This window comes from Pogoniulus pusillus, chromosome 40 (genome assembly GCF_015220805.1).
Source record: "Pogoniulus pusillus isolate bPogPus1 chromosome 40, bPogPus1.pri, whole genome shotgun sequence".
Taxonomy (NCBI): domain Eukaryota; kingdom Metazoa; phylum Chordata; class Aves; order Piciformes; family Lybiidae; genus Pogoniulus; species Pogoniulus pusillus.
The window spans coordinates 1,834,323-1,860,677 of NC_087303.1; the positions used below are offsets into that span (position 1 = coordinate 1,834,323).

A 26,355-nucleotide genomic window follows, 5' to 3' on the forward strand; every position below is an offset into this window, starting at 1 on the left:
TCCCAGTGCAGCCTCATGTCCCTGTCCCCACTTCAGACACCTGTCCCCATCCCCTCCCAGCGTCCCATTCCCAGTGCAGCCTCGTGTACCTGTCCCCAGTGCAGCTGTGTCCCCCATCCTCAGCACAACCCAGCACCCCCTTCCCACTACATCCCAGCATCTCCCAGTTTCCCTTTCCCAATACATCCCCGTGTCCCTTTCCCAGTACATCCCAGTCTCTTACCCTCTTCCCACTCCAACCCACTGCATCCCAGTACATCCCAGTGTCTTACCCTCTTCCCAGTCCAACCCACTGCATCCCAGCACATCCCAGTGTCCCCCCCCCCGTGTAACAACCACGCACCCCTGCCCCTGATGCATCCTTGTATCCCACCCCCAGTGAAGCCTCACATCCCATCCACGGTGCAGCCACACATCCCACCCCCACCACATCACAACACCCTCTTCCCAGTATACCCCAGTGCATCCCAGTGCATCCCAGTATCCCCAGCAAGCCACGCTGGGTGCTTTCCCCCCCACTCCACCCCCACCAGTCAGGTTTCCCCACGCTGGTGAGTGGCAGCCGGGGCCGGTTGGGTGCTGATAAAGCAGAGAGATAATTAAAACCTGCAGCTAATTAGAACCTCCTCTTCTAAAACTCCCGACTCGGCAGCTCCGTTGTCGTTTCCCAGTCGCAGAGGTCGAGTCCCGACAGTAATTCCAGCTCTCTCCGGTAAGAAACGTGCCCTCTGGGCACGTCACGACCTGGCATGCACCGCGGGCAGGGGAAGCCCGTCGTGATAATCCCGGGAGATATCTCTGCCAACCCAGCAGGTGCCCTGCCTTCAGCTGCTCCCCGGGGACCAAACTGGCAGCCCTGTGCCCTCAGCCTCGTGATGCCACAGGACTGTGTGGGACCCCCCCCGCCCCCTCCTCCCTCCATCTTTCTTTAGTGCCAGGTTGTGCCCTCCAAATGTGGGCACCGGGATTTGGGTTGTGGAGTGATGGAAATCCCACCAGGATCCAGTCTGGGTTGAGGGACTTCACAGTGGGCACCAAATGCCAGGTTTGCTCAGTTAAGGGTGAACAGGGAGGTGGCACCCCCGTGGGGGCTGTGACTACCCCGTGGGCACTGTGATCACCCCGTGGGGCTGTGAGCACCTCCAGTCCCTGACCCACCCAGCCCCATCCCTGCCGTGCTAGCCCCAGCAGGCTCAACTACTCCCCCCCTCCCCCCCGAGTTTCCACCAGTACACCCCCCCCGATGCACCCTCCAGTGGATTCGTCACCATCCCAGCATCATGCCCCCCAGGGCTGTCTGGGTGCAGGGCCGGGGGTGGGTAGCACCCCAAAAACCTCAGGGCAGGCTCTGGGTGTTTCAGCTCTCCCTGTCTGATGTCCTACAGCCGTCCCCAGAGGCTCCCCCCTAAGGCTGGGGCGACCCAGACGGCGCAGCCCTGTGGCACCCATTGCAGACCCCCCCCAGGGCACCCCCTTGCAGCTCCTGGGCACGCAGTGTCTGCTGAGCTCAGTACCCCATAAGCATGGGTGAGTGCACGCAGGTAAGGGTGGGGGGGGCACAGACAGAGGCACTTGGCACAGCTCGGGGGGCTCATGCCCCACATATGTGGGCACACACCGGGGCATGGCACCCCTGCGGGCACAAAGGTGGGCATGGACACACCTGCACGCACATGTGCATGCTCCCAGCACCGAGCTGGCCCCACTGCAACCCCCCCCCACCAGGCACCGATTTGGTTTATGGCAGCAGAGGAAATTGCTGTCAGCTCCCCCGAGCCAGAAGCTGTGTGAAGTGTCCTGCCCCAGGGCTGGGAGGGGCCTTGGCCATCCCTCTGTCCCCTAACATCTTCCTGGGGCCTGGGGGGGTCATCCCTCCTCCTCCTCGATCCCTCTATTCCCCTGGTCCCGGGGGAACAAAGAAGTGTCTCTCTTCCTCTAGCCCCCTGTTCACCCACTCATCCCTCCACCCTTTGGTCCCTCTGCCCACCCATCCCTCCACCCTTTGGTCCCTCTGCCCGGCTCATCCCTCCACCCCTCTGCCCACCCACTCCTCGGCCCCTTTGTCCCTCCATCCCTCTTTTCCCCCAGGAACAGGAGCTCCCCCAGCTCCCGTGTGCCCCCCCAGCTCAGCACTGCCCCCATGCCAGCTTCTCTCATCCCCCTGTCCCATCGGGGTGCAGTGAGTGCCATGTGCAGTCTCCCCTCGACGAAGCCAGACCATGCCCAGCTCTGGGGACAGTGTTGGGGTGAGGGTTAGGGGCACGGGGGGGGAGGCTGCTGCCTCAAGCTCACACATGGCTGAAGTCTTGGCTGCAGTTCTGGGGAGTGCAGACCCCTCCTGCCCCCCGACTCCAGCTCCTTGCTGGATCCAGGACCCCTCAGCCATCCCTTGGCCCCCTTCCCTGGGACCCCAAGGGTCCCAGCTCCTCTCCCACTGGCTCCAGCTACCTGAGCACTGGGGAGGGATTGGAGGCGTTTGCCTCTTGCCTTGTAATTTATGCAAATGAGCTCCTTAATTAGCTGCAATTTCAAGGCATGGCTCGGGGTTTCAGACACTCCGCGGCAGGGAGATGCACCCCCTAGAATCCTCCAGCATCACCCTGATTTCCTCCCCATCCAGGGTCCCAGCTCTGCTTGAGGTGGTTCCAGGAGCCCCCAGACCCCTGCCCCCCGGGTGCCCTCAGCCCTGTGCCACTGTCCCGTCCATCTGCAGGCTCTCAGCCGCACCCTGGCAGTCCCTTCCCCCTTACTCAGGTGTGGTGTTTTGGGATGAATCTGGAGGATCCTGGAGGAGCTTTAGGGCCCAGCACTGGTGACAGGAACAGATTAGAGCTTTCCTAGGTCCTTTCCCCTGCCCTCCCCACGTCCCCCGGTCCCCAAAACAGCCACATATGATCCCATGTCCTCCTGCCCCATGGCCCAGGGCTGGCAGGGAGAGGAGTTCTACCGGGAGCCAGTGGGAGTGGAACCCCAGCAGCCAGCTCCTGAGCCTCATGTCCCTCCTGCACCCCCAGCCCCTGAAGCTTAGAGATTGGGAGGAGACCCTGGAGGGAAGTGACACAGGACAGGTCACACACGGACAGTGCTGGGGGGAAAGGCACAAACTTCCTGGTGGCTGAGGGGGAGCTGGGAACTGGCAGACATCCAGCCCAGTGTCCTCTCCGTGGGATCCCTGCTCCTTCGGCTGGGATGGGGACAGGGATCGGGCCGGGAAATCGCTCTGAGTGGTTGCCTGGGGCTGCACATGCAAAGTCTGCTGCCTTGCCCCAGAAAGCTGCTGGTGGCCACGATACAGGCCCTGGGAGGCAGCCGAAGAGCCCAGAGCCAGCACCTCAGCCCAAACAGCGCTCGCCTATCCCCGAACTGGAGCATTCCCCTTCCCAATAGCCGCAGGAATGGTTCCCAGCACCCTCTGGGCAGGTGCAGGGGAGGAGAGGAGGCAGGACTCTAGGGCTGGGGTCTGCCTGCATCGGTTACGAGCTTCACAACCCACTTGAGCTGCAGAGCTTGGGTTCATCACCCTCTGTTTCCAGCCAATCCCCCCCTCAGCAGCTTGCCCTGCCCCTGCCTATCCCAGGATCTCCATTCTGGCATCTCCGCCTCAGAGTCCCCACCGCAGGGGCTCAGTGCCCAGCTGAGCTGTGGGGCCATGCTCACGGCACAGACAGCCACGTTTTGGCGGTGGCAGTGCTGCTGCTGCTGCTGGTGGTGGTGGTGGTGGTGGTGGAGCCATCCTCGGGATGATGAAAACCAGGAGAGTTTTCCCCAGGGCGAAGGAGTTTCCCTGCGCCCTCCGCCCGGCCGGGCGCTTGGCAAGCGTGCCAGGGAGCTGCGGGCTCCCACGCGCCGGACGGGCTGGTGGCGCTGCCAACCACCATCCCAGCTCTTGGCACAGCCCTGGCGCCTTTTCCCATGGCGTTCAGAGCCGGGTGGGTTTCTCCCGGAGGGCCGTGAAGGTCCTCGCCAAGTCGTGGCCGCCAGCAGCCCGGGGAGGTTGGCTGTGGCAATGGGGACGCGACGCCCCGGTGATTAAGTGGCTCCTCTGGTCACGGCGTTGCCACATGGCACCTCCTGGGGGTTCTACCTCCTGGCAGCCCCTTGTGCTGGCAGCTTCGCTGCTGGGGCAGGGGAGCCACGGTGGGTGCTAGGCACTCCAGGCCAAGCGGGGTATGGGCGCATCTGAGACCCCTTGGAGCCTTGCGGGCTGCAGCAAACCCATCTGGGTCACGGCGGCTCCTGCCATCAGCGTCTCGCTGCCTCCTGCTGCAGGTCCAGCTCTGGTCTCAAAACTTGTCCCTTGTGCCTGTCCCCGTCCCGTTTAGCCCATGGCACAGAGCTGAGCCGCAACAGGAAGGAGGGGACAACGCCGAGACCCCCCCCCGCTGCCACATCTCTGGGGGCACCTCCGGGTTGGAGCGGGACAGGCAGGCTGTGGGCTGCCAGGGGGTCCCCGGGGGAGGCTGGCGGGAGGGTGACAAGAGGAAAGAGGCCACGGGCGCGGGAGGGAGGCGGTTTGTGCTTTCTTCTTTAATTATCTCCCCCCCCCCCCCCCCCCCGCCTCCCCTTCTCTGTTTGCGGTGTCTGCTGTGAACTTCTCGTCCCCTCCCTCCGCTTTCATGCTCCGGCTGCTGGGACCGGGAGCAGGCTCCTGTCAAGCGGCGGGGCTGGGGCTCTGCCTCCAAGGGTTAAAATCACCTGGGCCAGAGAGGGGTGGAGCTGGGACTGGTGTCGGGGGGGGGAGGAGGAGGGAAGAGCCAGGAGCCGGGCTAGGACCCAGCCATTCCTGCTCGCCCGGCCCAGTGGGTGCCCCATCCCTGGGGAGCCGCTCGGGTCCCTCGGGGTCCCCTCGGGAGCCAGCGCCCCCGCCACGCCGATGAGGACGAAGCCACCGGGAGCCTGTTGCCGCTAGACCCGTACGTACCCACCCCCTCCCACCCCCAGCCCCCCCATGCGCTGCTCGGTGCCGCGATTACCTTCTTCCATCGCCCCGACGGCCGCTGCTGCGGGACGGGTGGGTGGTACCGGGGACACCCCCACACACACCCAATGGGGATCCCCCGACTCCGGGTCAGGGACCGGCGGCCGCCCCGACCGGCGGCTAGGAACGTGTCGCTGCCGGTTCCGCCGCCCCGGCCCGCCCCAGTCCCGACAAGTCTTTACTCGCCGCCCAGCCGCGGCCACTAGCCACCGAGCCCCGAGGCTAACGGCCCCTTCACCTCTCGCCCCCCTCATCTTCTTCACTTTACAGCGCTGAGTCCCCTCCCAGGGAAGCTGAGACCCCCACCCCCCCCCCGCGACACGCACACCCCCTTCCGAGGGCACCCAGCGCCGGTGACCCGTGCGGGGCTGCGCGGGGCCGGGCTTTCCCCTTCCCCACGCTGCCACCCGTGCAGTGTCCGTCCCGTCCACCTCCCCCCGCCCCACCAAAATAAGAGCCCCGGGGAGTTTCGCTCGGGCCCCAGGGAGAGTGGCTGTGGGCGGTGGGGCGAGAGCGGCGGCATCGCCCCGAACCCGCAAAACCATCCTGAGCTCGCAGCACCCCCTAAACCCGCAGTATCGCCCCCAAAACCCGCAGCGTCACCCCCTCAACTCGCAGCATCACCCCCAACCCACGGCATCACTCACCCCCCAAAACCTGCAGCACCACCCTGAACCTGCAGCACCCCTTCAGCCCGGCGTCGTCCTCCCGTGCCCACAGCATTAACTCAAGCTGGCATCCCCCCTTAGACCCACAGCATCACCCCCCAAACCTACAGAAACCCCCCTCCCCATCCCATAGCATCACCCCCAAAACCTCAGCATCACCCCCAAAACCTCAGCATCACCCCCAGGCCCCCATCCCCAGCTTTGCCGCCGCTCCTCCTCCCCGCAACCCATTGCGTTTTCCCGATCCCGGCCGAACCGGAGGCGGGAACCGGTACCGGGGCTGCGGGCAGTGCTGCCCGCCCATCCCTGCCGCGGGGTGAGGCACCGGCTGGGGCCGGGAGACGGGCAGAGCCAGAGCCGCCGGTGCCCAGCCCGGACCGTGACTCACGGGGACGCATCACCCGCCGGTGCCTCAGTTTCCCTGCGGTGAAATGGCCAACGCGGCGTCGAGCCCCGCCAAAGAGGGGAGGGGATGAGGTGAAGTGAGGAGAGGGGGGGGCACGGGACGGAGAAGGGACGCCAGGAACCCTCCTGAGGGGTTTTATTTTGTCTTCTCGTCGTCATTCCCGGGTGGAAAACGCCCTGGGAGCTTCCACGCGCGGCTGGGGCAGGGTGATGACAGTGGAGATTCCGCCCAGTGTTTCCCCTCAGCCCCGCGTTGTGGAGCTGGGGGGGTCCAGCTGTGGGGCTTGGCGTGTGCAGTGGGGCTGTAGTTGCGGGGGGGAGGGGAGGCTGGGTCCTGATGGGACCCCTCCCGAGCTGAGGAGGGTGTTTGGGAGCGGGGGGCACCGGGGGAACTGCGACCGTCATTGCCTGGAGATCACTGTGGCTGTGCTGGGGCTGGATCAGGTGGGACCTGTCCAGGACCTTACAGAGGGTCCCTTTGCCTCCTGTTAGGGTTGGGGGGGCTGGGGGATGTCCCCTGCCAGGTCCCTTCTGTCGATAGATCTGCAGGGGTCCTGTGCAGTGTCCCCTGAGCAGTGCCAGCTGCCACCCCAAAGCCCTGCGACAGGCATCGCTGTGGGGTTCTCTGGTTTTGACCCCCAATTGCACCTGTGGGGAGCAGGAGGCTGAGGGAAGGGGGTTCAGGACCCCACTGGGGACCTGTACTGGTTCGGGATCCCCCCTCAGTGCCAGCCTTCTCCTACCTTTTTGGCATCCCCAGGAGTGGGTCCCAAATATGCTGCCAGCCCCTCGCCAGGGTTGGGGTGGGCAGAGCTGAGCCCATCCTGAGGGAGAAGTGCCCCAAAACCTGCTCAGGCTGCTGGCTCAGGCCTGAAGCTGAGCCCAAACAAGTGCCAGTGGCACAGGTGCAGCTGGGTTCCATCAGGGGGTTTTACCCTCGCTCCCACTCCTCTCCTTGAGGTCCCTCTGCCCTCACCTCTGCCACCTGACTAGGGAAAACCAAGTCCCCATGCAGCTGGGGGGGGATCCTCAGCACTGGGGACCCCCTCCCTACCCTGAGCTCATAGCCTTGGGGACTGGGGGGTTGGCTCTGGGGATCCGTTCCCTTTACACAGGGAATTCCCCCCCCAAAATATATCCGGGGGTGGCAGCAGCTGGGCAGGGGGCAGTGCGGGGGTGTCTGGGAGCAGGTGACAGTGGCGGGAGGGCATAGGGATGTTTGTGGAGGTGGCAGGGGGAGGGACGGGGGGGGGGGAGGGGGGCTCTCGGTCACCCCCACCAGGGCGCCGGTGGGAAGTCGGGGGGCGGGAGCCGGTGGCGGCAGGTGGATTTCAACACCGGGGTGGGGCCCGTCCCCAGTGGGGTTTGCACAGCTCCCGGTGAGTCACGGCCGCCGCGCCGGGGAGGCAGCCGGTGCCCGGGGGTCCGCGGTTGCAAGTGGGTGCCCTGGGGGTCTGGTGCCGAGGGCAAAGGCAGCCCAGAGCCTGGCTTCAAAGGGCTGCCAGTGGCGTGGCCCTGGGGCTCTGCTCCCCCGTCCTGCTGCCAAGCAGCCCCAGGTGCAGCCCCAGCACCCCCCGGATTGGTTTTCGTGCTCCACCACCTCTCAGCAGCCTGGGGGCTGCCAGGGCCTGGGGCAGGAGCAGAGATGGGGACGAGGATTTCCCAGCCCAGCCAGGGGGGTCTTGTGGCCCAGCGTGGTTGGGGGATTGGCATGGGGACCCCACTTGTGACCCCTCGCTGGAGGGGCACGGTCAGGGAGGTGACAAGGCAGATGCTGTTGGTCTTCCTTAGATGTCAGAACTGGGCACTGACCTCTTTGGGCCACAGATATGACCTACTGGCACCCACCAGCACTGGGTCTGTGCCAGGAGCTGGCCAAGGGTCCACAGGGACACAGGGTGCCCACCCCTGCCTGCCTGCCTGGTGTCACACTGGACTGTGGAGCACAGAGAACCCTTTGGTGGGACAAGAGTGTCCCCCAAATCGAGGGTGACAGGGCGCTGGGGACACTGTCACTCACCACATGGCAGGACCATGCCAGTGAGGGACGGGGGCAATCGGTGCTGGGGCTGCTGCTAGTGCCAAACCACTCCTTGTGCCAGGGTATGCAGGGACCAGGGTGGGTCCGGACGTGTGCCCCTCCTCTTCTCACAGCTCTTCTCCCTCCCCCCAGGTCTGCCAGCCGCTGCCCCGCAATGCTCACAGCGGTCTGCGGCTCCCTGGGGACCCAACCCTCCGACGCCCCCCGAACCTCCCCGACCCACCTGGACTTGCAGCCCCTGCAGCCCTTCCAGCCCCACGGCAGCACCGCGGGGTCTGGCTCCGACTTCGCCTCCCCGCTGCCTCCTCCGGAGCTGCCGCTGGCAGGTCCTGACGAAGCCACCTTTGCCACCCCTGGCACCTATGAGCCCCATGGCCCCTCGCGGTTAGAGCTGCCCCCCGACGGCCCCGGTGCCTACACCAAGCTGCTGCCAGCCGCCCCGGACATGGCACATCCCTACGAGCCTTGGTTTCGGCCCCCCCATCCTGGCCCCGCTGGTGAGGAGGGAGGTGTCAACTGGTGGGACCTCCACGCTGGAGCCAGCTGGATGGAGCTGCCCCCTGGGCAAGGCGGAGGGCTGCAGGTGCCTGGGCACCCTGGGCTTCCACCAGCCCTGGGCGGGTACGGTGCAGCGGAGCACCAGCTCTGCGGGCCCCCCACCCACCTGCTGCCCCCTCCCACTCAACATCTCCTGGGACCGGAGGGAGCAAAGGCACTGGAGGGGCCCCAGGAACCCCGGGGGCCAGAAGCGGAGGGCAGCAGCGTGCGACCCAAAGGTGCCCGCCGTGCGGTGCCACGGGGCGGGGGGCAAGCAGCCTGTCGTTGCCCCAACTGCCAGGAGGCAGAGAGGGGAGGTCCGTGCCCCGAAGGGGCGAAACGCAAGCATCTCCACAACTGCCACATCCCAGGCTGCGGGAAGGCTTATGCCAAGACGTCCCACCTGAAAGCCCACCTGCGTTGGCACAGCGGTGACCGACCCTTCGTCTGCAACTGGCTCTTCTGTGGCAAACGCTTCACCCGCTCGGACGAGCTGCAGAGGCACCTCCAGACCCACACCGGCGCCAAGAAGTTCGCCTGCCCGGTCTGCGGCCGCGTCTTCATGCGCAGCGACCACCTGGGCAAGCACATGAAGACCCACGATGGGGGCAAAGATGGGGGAGAACCCGAGGTCAAAGGCACCGGGGAGCAGTCAACCGGCAAGGGAGGCAAGAGGGAGTCGGAGGGGGGTAATGCCACCCCCACAAACTGAGCCACTGAGCCCCGTGGGGGGTAGGGAGGGAGACGGATAGAGGTGCGAGGGGGAACCCCCGGGTGAGGGTCGGAGGGGAGATCCCTTCAGGGCTGGACTCTGAAGGGTGTTGGGATCTGGGGGTTGTGTGCGTGGGGGGGGGTGGGGGTGGGCGCAGGGCTGGCACCTTGTGCTTGAGGTGAGGGAGGGAGGACAGCGGCGGTGGCACACAGCTCCGTCCCCCGCGTGTGGCGGTGCCGGTTTGGGGAGCGCCCGGAGCTGCCCTGAGGCGGTTTCACTTGTCCCGCTCCCTCTCTCCCACCCCCCCTCCTTCCCCCCTCCTCCTTCCCCTTCCCCCCCCCCTTTTTTTTCTTTTTTTTTTTTTTTTGGTCCTCCCTCAGCTTCCCAAATCTGTTTTGGTTTTTTGTTGTTGTTGTTTGGGGTTTTTCTTCGGGAGCTGCTGGCAGGCGGTGGGGCTGCTTGGGAGGAACATCAATGGGAGCCGAAGGAGCTGGCGCTGCCCGGGCACGTCCAGCCCAAAGGGGAGGAAGGAGAAAGGGGAAGAGAAAAGAAGGGAGAGAGGAAAAACCCCTGGAGTCTTTGCTTGGGGAGGAGGGATGCAGCCTCCCTCTCCCCAAACCTCCTCATTGTGATCCCCCCCCCCCAAATTGTTGGCATCCCGGGCTCAGCCTCACCTTGTGCCAACTCTGCTCTTTCACCACCTATGAGGTTTGGCAACTTTTGGGGGGGGGGGCGGGGGGTGTTGGCGGGGAGCACACACGCAGAGGGTACCCACAGCCCTCCACGCTGCTTGGCAGTGCTGGGCTGGTGAGGATCCTGCATCCCTGAAGCACCTCTTTGGGATGCAAATCCCTTTGTTGTTTTGGGTCTAATCGAGGCTAAAACAGGAGGGGGAGGGGGGGGGGAAGAAAGAAAAAGAAAAGAAGGGGGGAAAAAAAAAGAAAAAAAGAAAAAAAGATAATTCCTGCTTGAATGTGAGCCGTGGGGAGGGGGGGGACACACTTTGAGGGGCACCGTGGGGGGGACGGGGACCGTGGGGCTCGTGGCGTGGCGGCGGGCGGTTGCCCAAGCGCACACCTGCAGCTTTCCCACACCCACCGCCGCGGCCCCGGGCGGGAAGCACACGGGGCGGCCGCGGTCCTGGCAGAGCCGGGGCGGCCACATTCCTCCGGCCTGGCACGGCCAAAGCTGCTCGCCACCCCGCGACCCCCGCCTCTCCCCCTCCCCTCCTCCCCGCCCCCGGCACCCCGCGGCCGTCCGTCCCTGAGGACCTGGTGGCTGCTTGGGATCCCCTCCCTAGGAGTGCTGCCAAGTCCCCCGGGGACCCCCATTGCCGGTCCCACTCCTAGGGGCCCTTTTAGTGGTGCTACAGGTCCCTCGGGGACCTCGTGTCTTTAGGGGACTCCTCTTGTCCCCCCATGCATGCTGCCTGTCCCCCTGTGGCCCCATAGCCATCCCCTCCCTGGGGTCCCCTGCCTCCAAGGGACCTCTGTCTGTCCCCCACCGTGCATGCTGCCTGTCCCCTTGGGGACCCTGTAGACCTCCCCTCCCAGGTCTCTTGGTGACACCCCAGGGCACCCCCCCACCAGGGACCCCATATCTTTCCTTCCCTCCCCCTTCCCCAGGGGACCCCCATCTCTGGTGTATTTTTGGGGGGCCCTTTGGGGTCTTTCCCTTTGGATTTTGTCAGAAGCCCTTGGGCACAGAAGGAGACACTGAACCTTAAGGGTGGGGGGTGCTGGGGGTCAGCACTGGGGTCGGGTGGGCTGAGACTTGTAGGCTGCTCAGGGCATCTGAAGCTCTCCCAGCTCTGCCCCCCCCTCTCCCCCCATCTGACACCAGTTGGGAATCTGGGGAGGGAGGGGAGGTTTGGGGGAGCTGCTCTCCTGGCCTGGCCTCATCCCAGGATTGGGGAAGGTCTGAGGGGGGGGCGGGGAGGCTCTGTAGAGGGGCTGCCTATGCTTGGAGCACCCCAAGATCTTTGGGGGTGTGTGTGGGGGGGGTGGGTGGGAAGGGGTAGAGGTGAAGTGGAGTGGGGTCTGTGCCCAGAGGGCACCCCCATGGCCTTCGGGTGTGATTGTTTTATTATATTATTAATTATTATTAATTATTAATTAATATTATTAATTAATTATTATTATTTTATTAAGGTGAAACCAGGCTTTGCCACTCGGGCAGAGTGGATGTCTTGGGTTGAAGCTGTGGCCGTGGGCTGTTTTGGATGGGGGATGGGGAGGGGGAAAAAGGGGTTAGGACCCTTCTAATGGTCCCATCCCTGTCCCCCCCCCATCCCTGTCTCCATGGCTGCATGGGGTCGGGGTTGGGGGGGGGGGATGCCGATGGCTTGCCCCACTGTGCCGTGGGGCCAGGGATGAGCCATGGGGCTGGAGACACCCAGCACGAGGTGAAGTCTCGTTGCAGGGTTGAGGTTTGAAGGGGGTGGGGGGGTCGGGGGGAGGTGTCCAGAGGGACGTGTCCCCAGCCCCTGGCACGGCCACCACTGCCCCTCAGCAGGACTCGGGCGACCTGGGCTGTCCTCAGCTCTCGAAGGATGTCCCCGACTCCAGCATTTGCCTTTTCCAGCCCAAAATTGCCCCTCCAGTCGGAACTTCATCTCCAGGGGCGGTGGTGTTGGGGGCTGAGGACCCTCCCCGAGGTGCCACATGGCACCTGTGGGCCATCGGATTTTGGTAGCCAGCGATGGCCCGGGGTGGGGGTGGTGCTCTGGCATGTTGGGGACCCCCTCATGCTGCAGCCAACGGATTTAACGGGGGGGGGGGGGGAGAGGGCTAAACCGTGGGTACCTCAAGGGTGGCAACCCCCGAGCGGGAGGTCCCACGGTGATGCCAGGGGGCTTGGGGCTCAGCTTTGCGGTGAGGCGATGGTGGCAGCGGGGGCTGCAAGGAGGAGGGGCCCCAGATGTGCTCTGCCCCCGCACCCCCACCCCCCCCGGGGCCCAACCTGCTGCGATGGGGCAATGAAGGCTGTAAAACCGGGTGGGGAGGGACGGAGGCTGGCTCCCACCCGCCGAAACCAGTCCAGCCTGCTGCGGCGTGGGGATCCCGGCCCTGCACCCCCAACCGCCGCGTCCCCCACCCCCGAGCCACCTCCTCGGGGCAGGGAGGAACCGGCGCAGCCGGGAGCCCCGGGGATGGGGAGCGGGGTGGGGGGGGGAAGAGAGGTTGTGTGGGGAATGAAGGGGAGGGGGGGGGTTGGCCCGAGGGATGCTTGAGGCTGGGGGTGAGGGGTGAAAACAACCCCCCCCTCCCCACTCCACTCCACTCCACCCCACCCAGCGTGGGGAAGGTTTGTGCTGTGAAGAGGCTGCGGGGCTGTGGGTTGGTTTTGTACCGGAATAAACGCTGCGGTTTTTCCACCCCCCCCGGCTCTGCGGCTCCGTCTGTGCCCAGGGACACGTCCTGCACCCTGACCCCCACCCGTCTCTGCCTAGGACCCCGCACATCCACCACCTCGCGTGTGTGCCGTCCCCCCGTCTCTCCGACACCTTGCCCCCCACCCCGGCTTCATGCCTCCAGGGCTGCTAGGGATGGGGATACAAAAGTGGATGCTGCGTGGGTGGGCGGGGGGGTGACCCGACTGAGGACCAGCTGAGCCCCCTCTAAGAGGGTCACATCCTGCACCCCTCTGGCCTGTCCACATACACCAGGACGCGCCGGGCGGGCGCCCAGGGTCCCCCCGCGGGCAAGGTGCTGCCGGGCAGGTCTGCCTGCATACCGCGGGGGGGTGTGCCGTGGGGTGCTGCCCACGGGGGGTGCTGCCCATTGGGGCGCTGCCCATGGTGAATACTGCCCATTGGGGTGCTTCCCACAGGGTGCTGCCCACGGGGGATGCTGCCCGTGCTCGGTGCTATCCAAGGGGATTGTTGCCCACGGCGGGGGTCCATCCACGCTGGGCATTGCCCACGAGGATGCTGCCCACAGTGTTCTGCCCCGGGAGGATTCCCCCCACGGAGGTGCTTCCCGTCAGGGCGCTACCTATGGGAGTGTTGCCCACGAGGGGCGTTGCCCACGCAAGCTGCTGCCCAAGGGGGTGATCCCCATAGGGGTGTTGCCCACAGGGTGCTGCCCACACCGGGTGCTGCCCGCGGGACCCTCTAGGGCATACTCGGGTTTCCCATCCCTACTCCGTGGGGGAAGACCTGAGACCCACGCTCCCAGGCTCCTGCGGGGTTCCCCCCACATCCCACGCAGGTGTCTGTGCCGGTGCCCGCTGCCGCCGTGCGGCCTCCGGCCACAGGAGGGCGCCGTGGGGCCGCGGCGGGGAGGCGGGACCGAGGCAGCGGCGGCCGCGGCGGTGCGGGGGCGGCGGCAGGTCTGGAGGGCTGGGGGGTCCCGGGGGCAGCCGGAGGGTGCGGGGTGCGGGCAGGGGGTGCCGGTTACCGGGGCTGTGCGGGGGTGGGGGCAGTCCGCGGGCAGTGCGCGGTCGGTGCGGGGCGTTCCGCTTGCCGGAGCTTGCGCGGTTGGACGTCCCCGCTCGGTGCGGGGCTGCGGGGTCCCGGGGGAGGGAGGTGCTGCCAGGCACCTCGGGATGGGGTCCGCGATGTGCCCTCAGCTCCGGGGAGCACTTCATCCCCCCCCCCCCAACCCCCCCAAATCCTCCCAGCGTCTGCCAACCCCAAAGGGACCCTGGAGGGGGGGGGGGGGGGGATAGGGACCGGGGAGCGCTGGCCCCGCCCGGTGCCACCTGCCCGCCCGCTTTAGGATGGCAGAGCAGGGTCCTGTGCCCTCGTCCTGCGACTGCTTCGTGGCGCTGCCGCCGCACACGGCCACTGCCGCCGTCATCTTCGGCAAGAACGCAGACCGCCCGCGCCACGAGGTGCAGGAGGTTGTCTACATCCCTGCTGCCGTCCACCCCCCGGGGGACAAAGTCCAGGTGAGGACCGTGCCAAAGCTGGGGCAGCCGCGGGGGGTCGGTGCCCAGAGTGTGCCAAGTCTCAGCCCCCTCCAAATCGCAGAATCAAGCAGGTTGGAAAAGACCTCTGAGGTGACAGATGTCAGGGGTTGGAAGGGATCCAAGGAGCTCATCCAGTCCAAGCCCCCTGCCAGAGCAGGACCATCCAAGCTAGCTCAGGGCACACAGGAACACATCCAGACAGCCCTGGAAAGGCTCCAGAGGAGGAGGCTCCACAACCTCTCTGGGCAGCCTGTGCCAGGCTCTGGGAGCCTGCCAGCCAAGAAGTTGCCCTTGTGCTGAGCTGAACCTCCTGTGCTGCAGCTTCCATCCACTGCTGCTTGTCCTGTCCCAGGGAGCAGTGAGCAGAGCAGCAGAGCCTGTGTCCTCCTCCCCCCAGCCCTCAAGTGTTTATAACCATTTATTAGATCCCCTCTCAGTCTTCTTCAGACCAAGCAGCCCCAGGGCCCCCAGCCCCTCCTCAGGCAGTGCTCCACTCCCCTCATCATCCTTGTAGCCCTCCCTTGGACTCTCTCCAGCAGATCCCTGTCCCTCTTCAACTGGGGAGCCTAAAATTGAAGGCACTACTCAAGATGAGGTCTCAGCAGGGCAGAGCACAGGGGCAGGAGAACCTCCCTTGATCTGCTGGACACACTCTGCTTAATACACTCCAGGTCCCCAGTGGCCCTCTTGGCCCCCAGAGCACACTGCTGCCCATGGATGTTCTCCCCCAGCTCTCCCAGGTCCCTCTCCCCAGGGCTGCTCTCAGCAGTCACCTCCCAGCCTGTCCTGCTGCAGTTTATTATCCCTGCCCAGGTGCAGGGCTCTGCACTTGTCCTTGTTGAACCTCATCTGGTTCCTCTGTGCCCAGCTCTGCCTGTGCAGGGCTCTCTGGATGGCAGCACAGCCTGCAGCTGTCCCAGCCAAGCCTCCCAGCTTGGTGCCATCAGCAGACTTGCTGAGCAGCCTCTGTCTCTTCCATCCCACATGTCCTCAGCTTGCTCACTAGAATATCATGGGAGACAGAGTCAGAGGCCTTGCTGAGGTCAAGGTAGACTACATCCACTGCTCCCCCTGAGTCTACCCACTCAGTTATGGCATCACAGGATGCTATCAGGTCAGCCAAGCCTGACTTCCCCTTGGTAAGTCCATGCTGACTGCTCCTGATAACCTTTTCCACGTGAAATGCCCTCCAGAAGATCATTAAGTCCAACCTCTCACCTAACCCTTCTGATTAGCTAACCCATGGCACTAAGTGCCTCATGCAGCCTCCTCTTAAACACCTCCAGGGATGGGCACTCCACCACCTTCCCAGGCAGCCCATTCCAATGCCAATCCCTCTTGCTGTGAAGAACTCCTTCCTCACATCCAGCCTGAACCTGCCCTGGCACAGTTGGAGGCTGTGTCCTCTTGTTCTGTCCCTGGGTGCTTGGCAGAAGAGCCCAACCCCTGCCTGGCTACAACCTCCTTTCACACCTCGCTTGTGTGTGTGTGTCCCTCCCCCCCCCCCCCAAAAGTGCACCTACCTGGAGATCGAGCAGGTGGAGAGGACCCACGCGGTGGTGCTGAGCCGTCCTGCCTGGCTGTGGGGTGCCGAGATGGGTGCCAACGAGCACGGCGTCTGCGTGGGCAACGAGGGCGTCTGGACCCGCGAGCCCGTGGGGGAGGAGGAGGCGCTGCTGGGGATGGACCTGGTGAGGTGAGGACCCTGTGGCGTCCCCTCGACTGCCCTGCCCGCCCCGTGCCGTCCCTTCACCGGGGCGGTGCTGGCCTGGCAGGCTGGGCTTGGAGCGGGGCAGCTCTGCCCGGGAGGCGGTGGAGGTGATGGCAGCGTTGCTGGAGCGCTACGGCCAAGGTGGCAGCTGCAAGGAGGAGCCTGTGCCCTTCATCTACCACAACACCTTCCTGCTGGCTGACCGCACCGAGGCCTGGGTGCTGGAGACGGCTGGCAGGTACTGGGCGGCACAGCGGATCCGAGGTGAGCGGGCACCCGTTCGACGGGGCGGAGGGGGACGCTCTCGTCCTCCCAGCCCAGCCTGAGCCCGCTCTGGCCTCTGGCAGAGGGCAGCCGCAACATCTCCAACCAGCTCAGCATCGGCAGGGAGATCACAGCCGAGCACGCAGGGCTGCGGCAGCGAGCCCGCGGCCAGGGCTGGTGGAGCGGGGACGAAGACTTCAGCTTCGCCGAAGCCTTCTCCTTGCCGCAGCAGCCACCGCGCATGGAGGCTGCCAGGGCTCGGTACCGAGCCGGCAGGGAGCTGCTGCGCCAGCACGCAGGTGGGGACGGGGACTGAGGTGGGGACGGGGACAGAGAGGTGGGGACGGGGACAGAGAGGTGGGGATGGGGACAGAGAGGTGGGGATGGGGACAGAGGTGGGGATGGGGAAAAAGATGGCAATGGGGACAGAAGTGGGGATGGGGACAGAGAAGTGGGGACAGGGACACAGAGGTGGACACGGGGACAAAGGTAGGGACAGGGACAGAAAGGTGGGGATGGGGACAGAGGTGGGGACAGGGACAGAGAGGTGTGGGTGGGGACAGAGAGGTGGGGACGAGGACAGAGAGGTGGGGATGGGGACAGAGAGGTGTGGATGGGGACAGAGAGGTGGGGATGAGGACAGAGACGTGGGGGTGGGGACAGAGAGGTGGGGATGGGGACAGAGAGGTGCGGGTGGCCGCCCGTGGCTCACCCTGGCATCACCACCACCCTCCCCGCCAAGGCGTGGCTGAGCTGCCGGAGCTGACGCGGCTCTGCCTCGCCCACCAGGTCACATCACGGCGGAGACCTTCATGGGCATCCTGCGGGACAAGGCCAGTGGCATCTGCGTGGACTCGGAGGGGTTCCGCACGGCAGGCAGCATGGTGTCCGTGCTGCCCCGGGACCCTGCCTTGCCCTGCATCCACTTCTTCACCGCCACCCCTGACCCCTCCCGGTGAGGACAGCAGAGGACACAGCCCCTGCGTGGTGGTGGGAGGGTGGTGGGGGTGAGGCAGAGCCCCGCTGCGGGCCGAGGCTTCCACCGCTGTGCTGGCCGGCGGCAGGATCCTGGTGTTCTTCTCTGCCAGGTCTGTCTTCAAGCCCTTCATCTTCGTGGCTGGCATCAAGCCCGTGCCACAGGTGACATCTCCCACCTTCCCCGACGACCCTGCCAAGCAGGTGCCGCGGTTCCAGCGAGCGGTGGATCGGCGGCACCAGCTCTACCGCCGGCATCAGGCGGCGCTGGAGATGATGGAGCAGGACCAGGTACCGCAGACCCCTCCCCAGCCACCGCTTCCCTGGGACCCCCTGCTGATGTGGGGAGGCAGTGGAACTCCCCGAGGGCGCTCCAGCTCAGCTCTCCTCCCTCCCTGCCCCCCGCCAGGAGAAGGGGCAGAAGCCTCCTGCAGACGCTGCGGGAGCTGGAGCAGCAGGGCCTGGAGGGAATGAGTGCCCTGCTGGGGGGCACAGTGACCCCCAGCCCGGAGGAGTTGGCTGACCTCTTCTTCGACTGCGTGGAGGCAGAGATGAAGTTTTACAGCTAAACCCCACTCAGCTGAGTGGGCATCGCCCCCCACCCCCACCTCGTGGCATTGCTCCTGGATAGAGGATGAGAAAACCTTCCCAGTGCCCGGTCCTGGCTCACCTCCCACCATGGATCTGTGCGGGCTTGGCCCCACCCTGTGGCATTGCTCCTGGATAGAAGGATGAGAAAAACCTTCCCAGTGCCCAGTCCTGGCTCCTCACCTCCCACCGTGGATTTGTGTGGTGGCAACACCTCAGCTTGCACCTCCAGCCCTGCCTGGGGCTGTGTAGCCTCCAGCCCCTACCCAGCCCCAGAGGAATTGGTACTTTGTAGAGCTGGCTGTGGCCTGGAATATGGATGTGGAAGGGGAAGAAGAAGGATGTGAAGTGGGATGTGGAGTGTTTTTTCCCCCCATCAGGCAGAGCTGCCTGTGCTCAGCCCCTCAGGGACTGGCCGTGGGGCTGGGGGCTCCGTGGCAGAGCAGCGATGGGCGTAGGAATAAAGAGGCTTTAATTGGAGCTGTGCAGAGCTGTGCTGCTGGGGGCTCGGGGGGGTAACTGCCTGCTTCTTGCTCCTCTGCTGGGACTCTTCTCGTTCAGAGCCATGGTCCAGTGCTGGCTCCCACTGGAAGCTTGCTGGGGCCACCCAGTGGGTCCTGGCAAGGGTGGCAGCAGTGTCCCTGGCTTTGCTTGGGGGCAGGGTTGAGAACGCCTGGGTGCTGGGGCAGTGGTGCTGGCAGCTTCCTCCCGGCCTGGGCTCAGGGCTGCTGGAGGCAGCAGCAGATCCCAATGCTTCCACAGCTCCTCCAGCTCCTCCAGACGGGTCTGGTGTTTCTTCAGAGCCTCACTCTGCCTTTGCTGTGAGTGCCTGGACAGATCCCGGTGCAGATCCACAAAGAAATCTGCCAGAGACGGAGGGAGAAGGATGAGAGGAGACCTGGCACGGCCTGGCCACTCCTGTCACCCCCGGAGACAGAGGCCTGCTTAACCCCAAAGCATGCAGCAGGTCCTGCTTCACTCTGGGCACCTTTGCCTGCAGTGAAAGGGCCTCCTGGCTCAGGGAGCAGCAACTCATCATCTTCATCCTCACTGCTGGAAGAGCCTCCTTCCTCCTCTTCCTCACCCACAGCACCACGGACAGGCTGAGTGTCCAGCTCCAGGAGGTGGGGCAGGGCTCCCACCACCATCTTTCTGCAAGAACCAAAGCAAGAGCAGATGTCCCCCCACCACACAGCATCACCTTGGGGCTGGGGGCACTTTGGGGTGGCACTGAAGCCCCTGGCACTGTGCCACATCCCCTAGCATCACAGCCTGCTGGCACTGCTCTGTGCAGCCCATTCCATGGCCTGCCCTAGCAGGAGATTTAGTATTCTGGGGTTTGGGTGGGGGGGAGGCTCAGGCTCTATTTGGTATTTGAGGAGCCCACTGAGGGACTGACATGGTTTGGGGGGGGCTGCTTGTAGCCTGTGGGCTCCCCTGACCCACCTGTAGCCATGCTGCTGGGTGCATTTGTTTCCCCTTAGGTCGAGGACACGGAGGCTGCAGGGCAGCTCATCTGCAAAGGGGAAGCAGAAGGATGCTGAGGTAGGGCTGAGCACTCCCTGCCATCTCTGCCAGCCCCCACCATGTCCCTTCTCTCCTCCAGCTCCTGGGCAGACCCAGGCCACATCCAGGCCCATTCCTGCCTCCCACCTGGGTCCAGCATCTGGATCTGGTTGTGGGACAAGTCCAGGAGGCGCAGCTGGCGCAGGGGCTGCAGGTTCTCCACTCTGCTGATGCGGTTTCCAGACAGGGACAGGAACCTGCAGAGCAGAGGGAGGGCAGTGGGGTGGGGTGAGGGAGACCCCACAGCCCCCAGAGTCAGGGCCAGGCTGCCAGGGACTGTCCCATCCCCATCTCTGCTAAGGGAAGGAGGGAGACCCAAGGAAAGTGATCTCCCTGAGGGCACAAGTGGCCTGTACCTGAGGTTGGGGAAGCAGCCCAGGTTCTCAATCTTCTCAATTTGGTTCTGGAAGGGAAAAGGAGGAAGGAAGAAAGAAAATTAAAAGGCAAAACATTGTTTTCTCCTGCATGAAAAATCAGACTTGGGAGCCCCTGCCACAGTGCCTTACCTGCTGCAGGTAGAGGCTGTGAACCTCCGGCAGGCTCTGGAGCTCCCCAATGGCAGAGATGTTCTGGTGATCCAAGCTGATGGTTAAGGAGAGCAGCAGCTCTGAGGAGCTAGTGGAAGAGAGGGTGTTTGGGGTCTCCTTTGTCCCCAGAACCCTCTCCCTGCCAGGCTGGGTGGTGAGGGTGGGCTCTGTGTGATCCTCACCAGCTTTCTGGGCTTGGGGGATCCAACAGCTGAGGCATGTTCCTTGTGATGAGGCTGTTGGTGAGGATCACTCCTGGAGACTTCTGCTCATCCTCTGTGAGGAACTCAGAGTGACAGGGCTCAGTTTGGTGGAGTCATAGAATCAGGCAGGGTGGGAAGGGACCACAAAGAGCAGGCAGTGCCAACCCCCTGCTATGCCCAGGGACACCCTGCCCTAGAGCAGGCTGCACACAGCCTCAGCCAGCCTGGCCTCAAACACCTCCAGCCATGGGGCCTCAACCACCTCCCTGGGCAACCCATTCCAGCCTCTCACCACTCTCCTGCTCAACAACTTCCTCCTCACCTCCAGCCTCACTCTCCCCACCTCCACCTTTGCTCCATCCCCCCCACTCCTGCCACTCCCTCACAGCCTCAAAAGTCCCTCCCCAGCTTTCTTGTAGCCCACTTCAGCTCCTGGCAGGCCACAAGAAGGTCCCCTGGGAGCCTCCTCTGCTCCAGCCTGCACAGCCCCAACTCTTTGTGTCTGTGCTCACAGCAGAGCTGCTGCAGCCTCTGAGCATCCTCATGGTCACCCTCGTGGTCCACCCCCTCCCCCCCAGCACCCTTCCAGGCCCCACAACAGCTCACTCACCCTCAGGCCGGGTCTCATCCACTCCAGCCATGGCAGGAGGGTTCTTGTCCTTCCCTTGGGCCCTTGGGTGGGTGTGCTGTGGGCTCCAGGCTGGGCCCCCTGATCTCTGGAAAGGGAAGGCTGCTGGGGCAATGGGGGGCAGGAACCCACGGGCTGGGGAGGGCGATGGGGACAGGACTAGGCTGGAGGGGATCAGTGCTGGGACACCCAGGCTGGGCAGAGAGACCCTGGGGCCTGGGGGAACCATGGAGCTGTGCAGAAGGGAAGTCACCAGGCCCAGGCCCCTCCAAGCTACAGTTGACAGCGACCCCTGAGCCCCAGCTCAGGTCACCGAGCTGCCACCGAGCTGCCACCGAGCTGCCACCGAGCTCAGGTCCCACAGCTGGGGCCCACGGGGATCCGCGGGCTGCGGCAGAGGTCCCCGACCTCAGAAAGAAGAGGGCGATCGAGACCCGGCTGGCCGAGGCTGGGGGGCACAGCGAGCCCGGGGCCGGGCTGGGCTGCGGGGAAGGGGTCGCGGCGGCGCCGAGCGCAGCGTGGCTGTTGCTAGGAGACAGGAGGCGCGGCCGGGGCGGGGCGAAGGCTGTGCGCCCCCTGCCGGCGCGGCCGGGGAAGGCTCCGCGCCCCCTGCCGGTGCGGCCGGGGAAGGCTCCGCGCCCCCTGCCGGCGCGGCCGGGGAAGGCTCCGCGCCCCCTGCCGGTGCGGCCGGGGAAGGCTCCGAGCTCTCTGCCGGTGCGGCCGGGGAAGGCTCCGCCGCCTTCCCGCAAGGCTTTGCGCTCCGGCGGCAGCGATGGCGGCGCTGAGCGGCGGCTGCTCGCCGTGGCTGCGGCGGGGTGAGGGACCCCCTCACCGGGGCTGGGCTTCGCCGCGGGGGCTCGGCCGGCGGTGCCAGGCGCTGTGCTGGGCGGGGGTGTGCGGGTGTGCGTGCGGCTTGCCCTGCCCTGCCCTTGCCCGCCACCGGCGGCCGCGGCCGCGGGCCTGAGCTGTCGGTGCGCTGCGCCTCTCTCTCCGCAGCTCGGCTGCCCTCCCTGCAGCTCGTCCGCCACGGCTCCAAGGCGGTCACCCGGCACTGGAAGGCGATGCACTTCCAGCGGCAGAAGCTGATGGCCGTCACCGAGTACATCGCCCCGCGGCCGGCCGTGCCCCCGCGCTGCCTGCCCCCCAGGGACCAGACGGTCGAGAAGGTAAGCGAGGGGCCCGAGAGGCGCCGGTGCGCTCCGTGTGCGGCTGCTTTGCTCCGGGGGCTTAAGCTGAACAGGAGCCAGCAGGGTGCCCAGCTGGGCAGGAGCCCCACTGGCATCCTGGCCTGGCTCAGGAGCAGTGTGGCCAGCAGGAGCAGGGAGGTTCTTGTGCCCCTGTGCCCAGGCGGCTGAGTGTGAGCCAGCAGTGTGCCCAGGGGGTGAATGTGAGCCAGCAGTGTGCCCAGGGGGTGGATGTGAGCCAGCAGTGTGCCCAAGCAGCTGAATATGAGCCAGCAGTGTGCCCAGGGCATGAATGTGAACCAGCAGTGTGCCCAGGCGGCTGACTGTGTGCCAGCAGTGTGCCCAGGGGATGAATGTGAGCCAGCAGTGTGCCCAGGGCATGAATGTGAACCAGCAGTGTGCCCAGGCGGCTGACTGTGTGCCAGCAGTGTGCCCAGGGGATGAATGTGAGCCAGCAGTGTGCCCAGGGGGATGACTGTGTGCCAGCAGTGTGCCCAGGGGATGAATGTGAACCAGCAGTGTGCCCAGGCAGCTGGATGTGAGCCAGCACTGTGCCCTGGAGGTGAATGTGAGCCAGCAGTGTGCCCAGGCAGCTGAATGTGAACCAGCAGTGTGCCCAGGGGATGAATGTGAACCATCAGTGTGCCCAGGCAGCTGGATGTGAGCCAGGAGTGTGCCCAGCCTGCCAAGAAGGCCAATGGCATCCCGGTGGCCAGCAGGAGCAGGGAGGTGCTTGTCCCCTCGGACTCGGCTTTGAGCGCTGTGTCCAGTTTGGGGCTCTGCAATAGAGGGGAGAGCTGTGGAAGCGGCAGGAGCAGGTCCAGAGGAGGGCAGTGAAGCTGGGCAGGGGCTCAGCACCCCCCCCCCCCCCGGGGGTCCCCGCAGGAGGACGGCTACCGGCGGCTGCTGCAGCGGCAGGTGCAGGAGGTGTTCCAGGCCAACCGCATGGTCGCCGTCTGCCAGTTCAACTCCATGCCCGACGAGGAGGTGGTGCTGATGAGGCACTACCTGCGCAAGCACAACATCGAGGTCAAGTTTGTCCTGAACGAGGTAAGGGACCAGACCCTTCTGTGCATGGAAGGGAAGCTGCTGGGGTGGGGGGGAGTGGAATGGTTTAGGTTGGGAGGGACCTCGAAGCTCAGCCAGTTGCGACCCCTTCCCTGTGCTGTAGGTAGGGAGAGCTCCTACTAGAAGAGGTTAAGGTCTCAGCCAGCCTGGTCCTGAACACTTTCAGGGAGGTTGTGGAGCACAGAAGCACCCAATGTGATCTTTGATCACATTGGGTGCTTCTGTGCTCCACAACCACCCTGGGAAACCTGTGCCAGGCTCTCACTCACCCTCAACCTGTGCCAGGCTCTCACTCACCCTCCAACCTGTGCCAGGCTCTCACTCACCCTCCAACCTGTGCCAGGCTCTGCCCCTTCAAACCCATTCCTCCTCCTGTCATTCCAAGCCCTTGTCAATAGTCCCTCCCCAGCCCTCCTGCAGCCCCCTTTAGATCCTGCAAGGCCACTCCAAGGTCTCCTCCAAGCCTTCTCCAGCCTGCACAGCCCCAACTCTCTCAGCCTGTGCTCAGAGCAGAGCTGCTGCAGCCCTCTCAGCATCTTGGTGGCTCCTTCCTCCTGGGCTGGCTCCAACACTTCCATGTCCTGCTTGTGCTGGGGGCTGCAGAACTGCATGCAGTACTCCAGGAGGGGTCTGAGGAGAGCAAAGTAAAGGGGGAGAAAGGAGAAATTTGGGGTGAAAAGTTGTGTTTCAAGAGCTGTCTCCCCAGATTGTCAGGCCGGTGCTGTCCCAGTCCAAGTACAAGAACCTCCTCCCTCTCTTCGTGGCTCGCAATATCCTGCTGGTCAGCCCCGAGACCAAGGCCAAGGAGATGCTGAGGGTGCTGAGGGGAGTGCCACAGGTCAACCTGCTGGGTGAGAACCTTCTCTGTGTGCTTATCTACTGGTGCTGGGCTCAGCTGTGGGCAGAGGTCCTCCCAAGCTGCTGGGTGAGAGCCTTCTCTGTGTCCTTGTCCGCTGGTGCTGGGCTCAGCTGTGGGCAGAGGTCCTCCCAAGCTGCTGGGTGAGAGCCTTCTCTCTGCTTATGCACTGGTACTGGGCTCAGCTGTGAGCAGAGGTCCTCCCAAGCTGCTGGGTGAGAGCCTTCTCTGTGCTTATGCACTGGTGCTGGGCTCAGCTGTGGGCAGAAGTTCTCCCAAGCTGCTGGGTGAGAACCTTCTCTGTGCTTATGCACTGGTGCTGGGCTCAGCTGTGGGCAGAGGTTCTCCCAGGCTGCTGGGTGAGAACCTTCTCTGTGTCCTTGTCCACTGGTGCTGTGCTCAGCTGTGGGCAGAGGTTCTCCCAAGCTGCTGGGTCACAGAGCTTGTGGTGATAGGAGCAGGGGCAATGGCTTTGAGCTGCAAAAGGGGAGGTTGGGCCTGGAGATGAGGAGGAAATTCTTGAGGGTGAGGGTGGGGAGACACTGGCACAGGTTGCCCAGGGAGGTTGTGGAGCACAGAATCACAGAATGTGGTCTTTGATGTGATCTTTGATCCCATTCTGTGATTCTGTGCTCCACAACCTCCCTGGAAGTCTTCAAGGCCAGGTTGGATTGAGACCTTCAGCAACCTGTGCTGGTGGGAGCTGTCCCTGCCCATGGCAGGGAGGTTGGCACTGGTTGATCTTCAAGGTCCCTCCCAACCCGTTCTGGGAATCACCTTTCCTGTCCATTAAACTGCATGGTGAGGGCTGGGAGGTCCTGCCTGCAGCATCACACCTGGTCTGTGGAAGAGACAAAAGGGCTCTGGGCCACTCCATCCCTGATCCTCATCTCTGCTCTTCCCCTCCAGGTGCCTGCATCGATGACACCATCCTGAGCAGGCAGGGAGTGGAGAACTTCGCCAAGCTGCCCTCGCTGGAGGCCACCCAGGGCCAGACTGTTGGTGCCCTGAGCCTGCTGCCTTCACAAACCTGCTCCCTGCTCCAGAGTGGCCCTGCACACCTCACAGCCCTCCTGGATCAGCATCTCCGCCGCCTGCGGGACGAGGGCATGGGGGGCCCAGCTGGGGCCACAGAGAGCACAGCTGGGGCCACAGGGAGCCCATCTGGGGCTACAGAGAGCACAGCTGGGGCCACAGAGAGCACAGCTGGGGCTACAGGGAGCCCATCTGGGGCTACAGAGAGCACAGCTGGGGCCACAGAGAGCACAGCTGGGGCCACAGGGAGCCCATCTGGGGCTACAGAAAGCACAGCTGGGGCCACAGGGAGCCCATCTGGGGCTACAGAGAGCACAGCTGGGGCCACAGGGAGCCCATCTGGGGCTACAGAGAGCACAGCTGGGGCCACAGAGAGCACAGCTGGGGCCACAGGGAGCCCATCTGGGGCTACAGAGAGCACAGCTGGGGCCACAGGGAGCGTGGCTGGGAGCACAGGGAGCCTGGCTGGGGCCACAGGGAGTGTGGCTGGGAGCACAGGGAGCCTGGCTGGGGCCACAGGGAGCAAAGGTAAGGGCCCAGAGAGCCCAGCTGGGGGCACAGGTAGCAAAGGTAAGGGCCCAGAGAGCCCAGCTGGGGGCACAGGTAGCAAAGGTAAGGGCCCAGAGAGCCCAGCCAAGCCAAACCCTGCCCAGACCTCGGGGGCACACTGACGTTGGCATCCTGTGTGTTGGTCTAGAGTCTGCTCCTTCCTTGCCTGCAGTCGAGGGTGGGGGGTGAAGGATAGAAGGTTTGGTCCTGAGTGGGCAGCCAGTGGTGGGACTGGGGGTGCTAGGGTGTTGCCAGCCCGTTTTAGGGTGCCCTGGCTCTTGCCCTTGCTCCCCACACCTGGGAGTGTGCAGCTGTGTTTTGGGGGCTGTTGGCAGGGTTGCTGGCATCAGCGGGAGGAGGAAGAGTGTGGTGGAAGCCTTGGGGGAGGGGATGATGTGTGCTGTGAGCCCCCCGTGCCCCCCTGGAGTGGGGGGGGACCTGCTGTGACCCCGAGCTGTGTCCTCTAATCATTAAAGTGTGGTGGTGAAGATGCTGAAGCCTCATCTTGGATTGGGGGTTGGGGGTCTGGGGCTGTTCCTGCCCCTCGGTGCTGTGGGGAGAGGCTGGAGGCTGTTCTGGGGCTCTCCTGGAGGGGCTGGGAAAGGCAAACCCCGGGCTGGGGAGGCTAAAGCAAAGCTCAGAGGTGTGGGGGTCTTGGGACCCCCGTGGGGTGCTGCCTTTCGCGGGGGTAAACCCCCTCCCCCCCCCCCCCCACGGTGCGTGGGCAGAGCTGGGGGTTGCTCTTCTCCCGTGGGCTGGAAGAGAGGAGAGCCCCCACCGTAAGGGGATTAACGCCCCCCGCCCCGGTAAGGGAGAGGAACCATCCCCGACCTGCGGTCATCCACCGGGCGCGGGCGGGACCGGCTCGGTGCCGGGGGTAGGAGTGTGCGTGGGGCCAGCATCCCGGTACCCGACGGGCTGCGGCGGCTGGCGGCTCCGGTCCTCC

General features: G+C 64.8%; 4 protein-coding genes across 6 annotated transcripts; 3 read left to right on the top strand and 1 right to left on the bottom strand.

Annotated features, from left to right (window-relative positions):
- Window positions 1-654: 654 nt before the first annotated feature.
- Window positions 655-9,403, top strand: SP6 (Sp6 transcription factor). Of its 2 annotated transcripts, none has more exons than XM_064174485.1 (2): window positions 655-712; window positions 8,225-9,403. In XM_064174485.1, the coding sequence occupies exon 2, from the start codon at window positions 8,247-8,249 to the stop codon at window positions 9,339-9,341; it is 1,095 nt and encodes a 364-aa protein (XP_064030555.1). In that variant the 5' UTR covers window positions 655-712; window positions 8,225-8,246; the 3' UTR covers window positions 9,342-9,403. The 2 variants fall into 2 exon arrangements, with proteins under 2 accessions (XP_064030555.1, XP_064030554.1); XM_064174484.1 differs by lacking the exon at window positions 655-712 and adding an exon at window positions 4,743-4,913.
- Window positions 9,404-13,610: 4,207 nt separating this feature from the next.
- Window positions 13,611-18,273, top strand: SCRN2 (secernin 2). Its single transcript, XM_064174483.1, has 8 exons — window positions 13,611-13,673; window positions 14,063-14,234; window positions 15,770-15,951; window positions 16,031-16,230; window positions 16,314-16,529; window positions 17,020-17,185; window positions 17,319-17,496; window positions 17,615-18,273. The coding sequence occupies exons 2-8, from the start codon at window positions 14,064-14,066 to the stop codon at window positions 17,726-17,728; spliced, it is 1,227 nt and encodes a 408-aa protein (XP_064030553.1). The 5' UTR covers window positions 13,611-13,673; window position 14,063; the 3' UTR covers window positions 17,729-18,273.
- LRRC46 (leucine rich repeat containing 46) lies at window positions 17,840-21,115 on the bottom strand. Its single transcript, XM_064174482.1, has 8 exons — window positions 20,700-21,115; window positions 20,069-20,162; window positions 19,866-19,974; window positions 19,716-19,762; window positions 19,447-19,556; window positions 19,240-19,309; window positions 18,782-18,945; window positions 17,840-18,656 (listed from the first exon to the last, which is right to left on the bottom strand). Exons 1-8 carry the CDS (start codon window positions 20,944-20,946, stop codon window positions 18,265-18,267), a joined length of 1,233 nt encoding a protein of 410 aa, XP_064030552.1. The 5' UTR covers window positions 20,947-21,115; the 3' UTR covers window positions 17,840-18,264.
- Window positions 21,116-21,441: 326 nt separating this feature from the next.
- On the top strand, window positions 21,442-25,897 carry MRPL10 (mitochondrial ribosomal protein L10). Of its 2 annotated transcripts, XM_064174536.1 has the most exons (6): window positions 21,442-21,532; window positions 21,714-21,883; window positions 22,787-22,951; window positions 23,676-23,820; window positions 24,735-25,321; window positions 25,364-25,897. In XM_064174536.1, the coding sequence occupies exons 1-6, from the start codon at window positions 21,490-21,492 to the stop codon at window positions 25,529-25,531; spliced, it is 1,278 nt and encodes a 425-aa protein (XP_064030606.1). In that variant the 5' UTR covers window positions 21,442-21,489; the 3' UTR covers window positions 25,532-25,897. The 2 variants fall into 2 exon arrangements, with proteins under 2 accessions (XP_064030606.1, XP_064030605.1); XM_064174535.1 differs by having other exon boundaries at window positions 24,735-25,897.
- The last annotated feature ends 458 nt before the right edge of the window (window positions 25,898-26,355 follow it).

Coding starts and splice junctions, on each gene's coding strand:
- SCRN2 (XM_064174483.1), top strand. CDS start 14,064: ATGGCAGAGCAGGGTCCTGTGCCCTCGTCCTGCGACTGCTTCGTGGCG. Junction 14,235..15,769: donor CCCCGGGGGACAAAGTCCAG/GTGAGGACCGTG, acceptor CCCCCCCAAAAG/TGCACCTACCTGGAGATCGA. Junction 16,231..16,313: donor GGCGGCACAGCGGATCCGAG/GTGAGCGGGCAC, acceptor GGCCTCTGGCAG/AGGGCAGCCGCAACATCTCC.
- MRPL10 (XM_064174535.1), top strand. CDS start 21,490: ATGGCGGCGCTGAGCGGCGGCTGCTCGCCGTGGCTGCGGCGGG. Junction 22,952..23,675: donor TCAAGTTTGTCCTGAACGAG/GTAAGGGACCAG, acceptor CTGTCTCCCCAG/ATTGTCAGGCCGGTGCTGTC. Junction 23,821..24,734: donor GCCACAGGTCAACCTGCTGG/GTGAGAACCTTC, acceptor CTTCCCCTCCAG/GTGCCTGCATCGATGACACC.
- LRRC46 (XM_064174482.1), bottom strand. CDS start 20,946: ATGGTTCCCCCAGGCCCCAGGGTCTCTCTGCCCAGCCTGGGTGTCCCA. Junction 19,975..20,068: donor CCCCCAAGCCCAGAAAGCTG/GTGAGGATCACA, acceptor CTCTTCCACTAG/CTCCTCAGAGCTGCTGCTCT. Junction 19,310..19,446: donor GATCCAGATGCTGGACCCAG/GTGGGAGGCAGG, acceptor TCCCCTTTGCAG/ATGAGCTGCCCTGCAGCCTC.
- SP6 (XM_064174485.1), top strand. CDS start 8,247: ATGCTCACAGCGGTCTGCGGCTCCCTGGGGACCCAACCCTCCGACGCC.